We start from the raw sequence: 9,165 nt of genomic DNA, 5'->3' as shown, positions 1-9,165 counted from the left end.
AGAATGATTTATTTCAGATTTGATTTCTTTCATCACATTCCCAGTGGTTCAGAAGTTTACATACACTCAATTAGTATTTGGTAGCATTGCCTTTAAATTGTTAAACTTGGGTCAAACGTTTCGGGTAGTCTTCCACAAGCTTCCAACAATAAGTTGGGGGAATTTTGTCCCATTCCTCCTGACAGAGCTGGTGTAACTGAGTCAGGTTTGTAGGCCTCCTTGCTCCTTGCTCCTTCCTCCTTTCAGTTCTGCCCACAAATGTTCTATAAGATTGAGGTCAGGGCTTTGTGATGGCCACTCCAATACCTTGACTTTGTTTTCCTTAAGCCATGTTGCCACAACTTTGGAACTATGTTTGGGGTCATTGTCCATTTGGAAGACCCATTTGCGACCAAGCTTTAACTTCCTGACTGATGTCTTGAGATGTTGCTTCAATATATCCACATAATTTTCCTGCCTCATGATGCCATCTATTTTGTGAAGTGCACCAGTCCCTCCTGCAGCAAAGCACCCCCACAACATGATGCTGCCACCCCCGTTCTTCACGGTTGGGATGGTGTTCTTCGGCTTGCAAGCCTCCCCCTTTTTCCTCCAAACATAACGATGGTCATTATGGCCAAACAGTTCTATTTTTGTTTCATCAGACCAGAGGACATTTCTCCAAAAAGTACGATCTTTGTCCCCATGTGCAGTTGAAAACCGTAGTCTGCCTTTTTTATGGCGGTTTTGGAGCAGTGGCTTCTTCCTTGCTGAGCGGCCTTTCAGGTTATGTTGATATAGGACTCGTTTTTCTGTGGATATAGATACTTTTGTACCTGTTTCCTCCAGCATCTTCACAAGGTCCTTTGCTGTTGTTCTGGGATTGATTTGCACTTTTCGCACCAAAGTACGTTCATCTCTAGGAGACAGAACACGTCTCCTTCCTGAGCAGTATGATGGCTGCGTGGTCCAATGGTGTTTATACTTGCGTACTATTGTTTGTACAGATGAACGAGGTACCTTCAGGCGTTTGGAAATTGCTCCCAAGGATGAATCAGACTTGTGGAGATCTACAAAAAAAATTCTGGGATCTTGGCTGATTTCTTTTGATTTTCCCAAGATGTCAAGCAAAGGTGCACTGAGTTTGAAGGTAGGCCTTGAAATACATCCACAGGTACACCTCCAATTGACTCAAATGATGTCAATTAGCCTATCAGAAGCTTCTAAAGCCATGACGTCATTTTCTGGAATTTTCCAAGCTGTTTAAATGCACAGTCAACTTAGTGTATGTACACTTCTGACCCTCTGGAATTGTGATATAGTGAATTATAATTGAAATAATCTGTCTGTAAACAATTGTTGGAAAAATGATTTGTGTCATGCACAAAGTAGATGTCCTAACCGACTTGCCAAAACTATAGTTTGATAACAAGAAATTTGTGGAGTGTTTGAAAAAACGAGTTTTAATGACTCCAACCTAAGTGTATGTAAACTTCCGACTTCAACTGTACATACACACACAAATACACACATACAGACACAACACACACACACACATACAGACACACACACACACACAACACACATACACACCTGACCTGCGTACTAACACTATATCAATGGCTTCAATGTCCTAAGGCTAAAGCTATAACAGGTTCTAAGAGGGTTCCCATATCCCAGTTGGTTAAAGCATGGCGCCTTAATGACTTGGGCTCTAAATAAGAGGTCAATTAGATGTAAATGAGATGTAGGAGGGGAGGAGCAAAGCTGAGGAAACACAGAAAGAGAAGGAAGGAGAGAGTATAATGTCTCAGCAGCAGTGAAGTAACTCTCCCTCCTCCCCCTCTCGCCCCTTTTCCTTTTAACACACCATCCCTAGCCATGGTGTCCAGAAGAGCTTAGTGTGTGTGTGTGTGTGTGTGTGTGTGTGTGTGTGTGTGTGTGTGTGTGTGTGTGTGTGTGTGTGTGTGTGTGTGTGTGTGTGTGTGTGTGTGTGTGTGTGTGTGTGTGTGTGTGTGTTTTGGTGGCGGCAGGGAAAGGCTATACATCTTTGGAATGTGCTGGCTTTGTGATAACCAGGGGAGAAAGGGATGGGGGTGGGAGGGAGTGAGCGACCGAGGGATGGGGGTGGGAGGGAGTGAGCGACGGAGGGATGGGGGTGGGAGGGAGTGAGCGACGGAGGGATGGGGGTGGGAGGGAATGAGCAACGGAGGGATGAGGGAAGAGTTGCTCACGTGGGAACGACTGATTGGGGACAGTCTAGAGGGCCAACACAAACAAATAGCCTTGGCTGTGGGAACCACTTGGAACACACACACACACACACAGTTATTTACGACCCCACCGGTCGGGAAGGAAGGAAGCCATGTTTTATAACAAAGCAGGGAAACGACTTGTCTGGCTGTGGGTCTTTTTTGTTCTTAGACATACCTTTTTTTGGATAGGCATTTCATTTCTTTCTGCACCCCGAACCAAATCTCCTGTGCATTTTGTGCTTTTTGGTCATGAAAGGAAAGCATTTTGTTATCATGAAAATTAGCACTTTTTCTACATTTTGCTTCTCTGTTATGTCTATATCTGACCATTATCTTTCTCTCCCCCCCACCCTCTCTCCAGGAGCAGACTCCAGGTCTTCAGGACCCATCGGTCCCCCGTTCAACCCAGACCAACTACAACAACCTGCTGCTCATCAGGAGACACCTACAACAGGTACTGAGGGAGGTAGAGAGAGAGATAGATAGAGGGTCAGGTAGAGAGGGAGGTAGAGAGAGAGAAAGAGGTAGAGAGAGAGGTAGAGGGTCAGGTAGAGAGAGGTAGAGAGAGAGGGGTAAGGAGGGAGGTAGAGAGTCAGGTAGAGAGAGATAGGGAGATAGGTAGAGAGGGAAGGAGAGGGAGGGAGGTAGAGAGAGAGAGAGAGAGAGAGAGAGAGAGAGAGAGAGAGAGAGAGAGAGAGAGAGAGAAAGAGGTAGAGAGAGAGAGGTAAGGAGGGAGGTAGACAGAGAGGTAGAGGGTCAGGTAGAGAGAGAGATAGGGAGAGAGGTAGAGAGGGAGGTAGGGAGGGAGGTAGAGAGAGAGAAACTGACCGACAGACAGACAGGTTCTTGGGCTTTTTGACGTTTTTTTTTTTTTTGGGGGGGGGGGGGGCAGTGTCTTTGTGTTAGTAGCCTACATAAATACTGAGATGTTGTGTTGTTCACCAGGAGCAGAAGAGGCAGATGGAACAGATGAATGGAGTACAGATGACTGAGTGCCAGCAGGGGGCAACATTTACAGGTACAGTCAAACACCACACTAACATGTAAATATAAACTCAGCAAAAAAAGAAATGTCTCTTTTTCAGGACATGTCTTTCAAAGATAATTCATAAAAATCCAAATAACTTCACAGATCTTCATTGTAAAGGGTTTAAACACTGTTTCCCATGCTTGTTCAATGAACCATAAACAATTAATGAACATGCACCTGTGGAACGGTCGTTAAGACACTAACAGCTTACAGACGGTAGGCAATTAAGGTCACAGTTATGAAAACTTAGGACACTAAAGAGGCCTTTCTACTGACACTGAAAAACACCAAAAGAAAGATGCCCAGGGTCCCTGCTCATCTGCGTGAACGTGCCTTAGGCATGCTGCCAGGAGGCATGAGGACTGCAGATGTGGCCAGGGCAATGAATAGCTATGTCCGTACTGTGAGACGCCTAAGACAGCGCTACAGGGAGACAGGACAGACAGCTGATCGTCCTCGCAGTGGCAGACCACATGTAACAACACCTGCACAGGATCGGTACATCCGAATATCACACCTGCGGGACAGGTACAGGATGGCAACAACAACTGCCCGAGTTACAGCAGGAACGCACAATCCCTCCATCAGTGCTCAGACTGTCCGCAATAGGCTGAGAGAGGCTGGACTGAGGGCTTGTAGGCCTGTTGTAAGGCAGGTCCTCACCAGACATCACCGGCAACAACGTTGCCTATGGGCACAAACCCACCGTCGCTGGACCAGACAGAACTGGCAAAAAGTGCTCTTCACTGACGAGTCGCGGTTTTGTCTCACATGGGGTGATGGTCGGATTCGCGTTTAATGTCGAAGGACTGAGCGTTACACCGAGGCCTGTACTCTGGAGCGGGATCAATTTGGAGGTGGAGGGTCCGTCATGGTCTGGGGCGGTGTGTTACAGCATCATCGGACTGAGCTTGTTGTCATTGCAGGCAATCTCAACGCTGTGCGTTACAGGGAAGACATCCTCCTCCCTCATGTGGTACCCTTCCTGCAGGCTCATCCTGACATGACCCTCCAGCATGACAATGCCACCAGCCATACTGCTTGTTCTGTGTGTGATTTCCTGCAAGACAGGAATGTCAGTGTTCTGCCATGGCCAGCGAAGAGCCCGGATCTCAATCCCATTGAGCACGTCTTGGACCTGTTGGATCGGAGGGTGAGGGCTAGGGCCATTCCCCCCAGAAATGTCCTGGAACTTGCAGGTGCCTTGATGGAAGAGTGAGGTAACATCTCACAGCAAGAACTGGCAAATCTGGTGCAGTCCATGAGGAGGAGATACACTGCAGTACTTAATGCAGCTGGTGGCCACACCAGATATTGACTGTTACTTTTGATTATGACCCCCCCTTTGTTCAGGGACAAATTATTCAATTTCTGTTAGTCACATGTCTGTGGAACTTGTTCAGTTTATGTCTCAGTTGTTGAATCTTGTTATGTTCATACAAATATTTACACATGTTAAGTTAAGTTGCTGAAAATAAACGCAGTTGACAGTGAGAGGACGTTTATGTCACATGTTTAATTTCCCTATTGTTTTATGTTTTATTTCCCTATCCCTATGTTTTATTTCCCTATTCCTGGAATGCCAGGAAGTATTATCTAAATAATATTGGCTTTCATTATCTCTAGCAGGTACTCAACATGACATGAAATTAGAAGTATGGATATTCTCTGGTCTTATACTCGCTATCTCCTTCCCCCGCCATCTCCTTCCCTCGTTATCTCCTTCCCTTTCTTCTCTCTCTGTCTCCTTCTCTTTTTCTCTCTCTGTCTCTTTCCCTCACTTCTCTCTCTATCTCCTTGCCTCTTTCTAGGTGGTGGTCGGCCTCTCCCTCCAGATTGTGGTGGAGGCGGAGGTTACCCCCTGGGTGTTCCCCAGCTATCCCACGGTGGTCCCCTCCCATCTGGGCCCGGCCACCTCTCCCTTCCCCCTGGACATCCAGGCCACCCAGGCCAACCCGGACCCCCAGGATCTCTCACCCAAGTGAGCAGGCCGGTAGGCGCCTTCATGGGTGGTCCTCCAGGCTCCAAGCAGCCCCTCTATCACCCTTCACAGGTAAGATAAACTAACAGTTGAGACAAGACAGTTGTTTTTGTGTTTTTCTTGCATTTCCTGATTCTCCTTGTTGTTGTTTACAGGGTGGACAGTTTGTTGGTGCTGGTGGTATGCCAATGAGACAACCACAGTTGGCACACAGCATGATGGGAATGGGGGGTCCGGCTGGTCCTCCAAGGCCTGGGATGCAGCAACAGGTGTCCAGGACGGGGATGACAATCGGGGGGTTGGGGCCCGGCTCAGGGCCTGGGTCGGGGTCTGGTCACCCACAGCATCTACGACAGGCCCTGCACCATAGTGGTGGAGGGGCACCACTCCCACGTATGATGTTTACCGCTCAGCAAACACACCAACAACAACAGCAACAGACCGCAATGTGGCCTCCGCAACAGCATGGGGGGCTAGTGAATTCCATGCAGCATCGCATGCCCTGCAGCGATGGCCACATGGACCCGTCGGCTAATCACCAGCAGTCGCACGGACACATATTTCCTGGAGGGGGTGGGGGCGCCAACGGTAGCTGCAACCCGAACCCCAATGCCCAGTTTACCCAGCAGGCAATGCGGTCGGGGATGCCCGGAGGCGGGGGTGGGAACAATTTTGCCCCCCACCAAGGACCTCCATCGTTACCCTCCAACCAAGGGGTCGGGGTGCCGTCCTTACCCAGGAGACTGATACAGAAGCTGGGTGTATCCACGGCAGGGCAGCCCATACCCTCCATGGTCCACCAAGGGCTTCAGCCTGGTATGAGGCCCAGGGGACCCCTCTCGGCCCTGGCTGGGATGAAACCCATTCCCCCTGGTATGATCCACCACCCAGGCCACGGTATGGCCCCACCTAGCTATCCTGCCTCTGGGGCCGTCGTCGCCAAACACCCCCACCCACACCAACATCCCCATCCCCATGGGCCCGGGTATGGACCAGGTCAGGGGAACCCTGGACACAAGCTACCCTCGTATGAGTACACTCAGCGGGGGCAGAGTAATGGGGGGATGGGGGGTAGACCTGGTGGTGGTGGAGGAGGGGAGGTAGACTTTATTGACACTCTGGTGGGGTCGAACGAGGACTGGCTCAATAACCTCACTATGATAGATGAGTACCTGGAGCAGAACTCATAGGAGTGGGGTCAAAGGTTAAATGTCAGGGGTCAGTAAATTGACTTCATTCCTGTATAGAAACACTGGGGTTAGGAGTGTGAAATGGACAGGGGATATAGAAGGCGTATGAAGGCTTTATAACTGGTAATAACACGTGTGTGTACATTTCTAGAAGGTTGTAGAAAGTGCCATGGTTATACCTAACTTGAATGGACGGTTTGAGTGAATGTGATTGGTTGCTTCAGAGTGATCGGAGCACTACACAGCCAATCCGCTGCTACCGCATAAACCAACCTCCCACCCCAAAATGGCTACATTCCCGCAAGGTGTGCTGTCCCTTATTCGCTGGAGGCCATATTGGAAAGAGGGAATGGACAGAAAACGGAACTCACGGATCACATGGAACACACAGAACCTCATCATCACGTGGTTACCTGGGAAACAGAAGCTTCACTCTAAAGAGCTAGCAGCAGAGTAGTGGAGTCCAAGCATTCTCATTGGTTGTTTCTGTGTCTGAAGCTTGAACAGTGGACTAATAAAGTTGTTTGAAATCCTCTCCCTTGTAGGGATTTCTCCTATCAAAGGGATAGGTGTATAAAACACACTGTGATTGGATAAAATCAATGTCCTCCAGCAATGCAGTTGGTCCAATGTTTTTCAGTGTATTGTTGTGATCTGTTTCTAAAATAGCAGTTGAATTTGCAACACCAAATCTGAGGTTGACTTTTGTATCAAAGTAATTGAGTGTGATTTGTAAGCACAGCTCAAAAACACAACAATTGCAGATCAACCATTTGGATTATCTCCTGCTCTCACATAAGGTCTTTGAGCCAATCAAAGGTGAATGAATATACAGGGAAATACAACCAATCCCTGATCAATTTGGGGTAATATAAATCACTGATTGGCCAAAGGAACTACAGAGGTGATCAGCCAATGTTGCCATGGCAATTTGTTATCACTATTTTGATTGAAATCAGGCATGTGGGGGCTTGTACACAGTAAACTATTTTGATTGGGATCAGGTGTGTGGGGGCTTGTACACAGTAAACTATTTTGATTGGGATCAGGTGTGTGGGCGCTTGTACACAGTAAACTATTTTGATTGGGATCAGGTGTGTGGGGGCTTGTACACAGTAAACTATTTTGATTGGGATCAGGTGTGTGGGGGCTTGTACACAGTAAACTATTTTGATTGGGATCAGGTGTGTGGGGGCTTGTACACAGTAAACTATTTTGATTGGGATCAGGTGTGTGGGCGCTTGTACACAGTAAACTATTTTGATTGGGATCAGGTGTGTGGGCGCTTGTACACAGTAAACTATTTTGATTGGGATCAGGTGTGTGGGCGCTTGTACACAGTAAACTATTTTGATTGGGATCAGGTGTGTGGGGGCTTGTACACAGTAAACTATTTTGATTGGGATCAGGTGTGTGGGGGCTTGTAAATAGTAAACTATTTTGATAAACTGTATCATAGACAAAAGGGAAGTACACATATTTATACTTCTTTTCTGCAGATTTTAAAAAAAGATTGAAATTATAGCTCACAAAATGAAATCTGTTTTACACTAGAAGAATCTTATTTTAATTTGTTTTAAATATGCAAGACAATACAGTTTGGGTTTTTTCTCAGTAATACTGTGTATTACAATGTTATGACATATTTGTTATGTTTTTGACATAACTCGACTCCTGGTGCCCCAATGGCAAAAGGGTTCTTTTGAAAGGTGATGGAGAACATTTACGAACACACACACCATCTCTCCATCTCTCACTCTGGCACTACCCCGCACTCCATACCTGTGAGGTGAAAGTTGAAAGTTGATAATCTTGGTCCATCTACTGTAGTGTAATATCTTTGTTCACAGACAATATATCTGTCGATTTAGACATTATCAACATTTCATTACAATCCAAGACTACAATATAATCTGTTAGAGCTGTATGACCTTTTCACAAGGTAAACAACACGTAAAGTGGAAGGCACTATCATAGAATTAGAATGAGTAGAACAGGCATACCCATTCAACTCAATTGTGCTATTGGGTTCCAATTCCTTTCGTTTCATTCTATTTCTAATGGCACTTTGCTATGTATGTCATTCCAATACCCACAACAATCTACTGTGCCGCACTCTATAAGGACACATGTCAATAGTCTAGAGTTGGCTCCTCTCCTTGTCTCCTTTCCTTCATTCACACTGATCTGAACAAAATTACTGGTCGGGTGAAAGCTGGTTTGCTAGTAGGATTCCGCCATATTGCTTTCACCTATCCTATTCCTATCCATTCACATTGGTGCTGATGACAGAGAGGAGACTAGGAGAGTAAGCTTGTTATGACTATTAGGAGAAACCCCCAGTAGGGTTTCCCCTACCTTAGGACCACACAGGCAGGTGGACGGCGATTTATAAGCCGTGACAAGGGGTTAATCGATTATCTGTGATTACATATTTGTTCTTGTCTTGAGTTTTTTTTTTATATATATATAATAAACTGTATAGATGGAAAAAAAGAATGAAAATAAATGCCGTCTGGCTTTTTTATTTCACACGGGTTCTGCCAAGTTCTGTTTTTCACTCTGTTTTTTAATAACTCCCGTCTTTTTCCCCTTATTTTGTTTAATTAGTTTAATTACCATGTCTAAACAATAGCCTTCCACACCTATTCTTCCCTTTGTCTAACATGCGTCACATTGACACGTTCCACCTTCCATAATGTAAGCTAGTGGCGGCCTCTAGTGGTCATT

At 46.4% G+C, this 9,165-nt stretch overlaps 1 protein-coding gene across 1 annotated transcript in view; it reads left to right on the top strand.

Annotated features, from left to right (window-relative positions):
- Positions 1 to 6,435, top strand: part of si:ch73-211e3.1 (protein pygopus) — a 12,580-nt gene extending 6,145 nt beyond the window's left edge. Inside the window, exons 3-6 of the mRNA XM_038975626.1 lie at positions 2,596 to 2,688; positions 3,180 to 3,252; positions 5,076 to 5,317; positions 5,401 to 6,435. Coding sequence (XP_038831554.1) covers positions 2,596 to 2,688; positions 3,180 to 3,252; positions 5,076 to 5,317; positions 5,401 to 6,435 — 1,443 coding nt within the window. The remainder of the gene's footprint in view (positions 1 to 2,595; positions 2,689 to 3,179; positions 3,253 to 5,075; positions 5,318 to 5,400) is intronic.
- Positions 6,436 to 9,165: the final 2,730 nt, after the last annotated feature.

The sequence above is a fragment of the Salvelinus namaycush genome, chromosome 36 (assembly GCF_016432855.1).
Source record: "Salvelinus namaycush isolate Seneca chromosome 36, SaNama_1.0, whole genome shotgun sequence".
Lineage (NCBI taxonomy): Eukaryota > Metazoa > Chordata > Actinopteri > Salmoniformes > Salmonidae > Salvelinus > Salvelinus namaycush.
The sequence above is the reverse complement of the archived record's forward strand: the minus strand, read 5'-3'. Positions and strand labels throughout refer to the sequence as shown.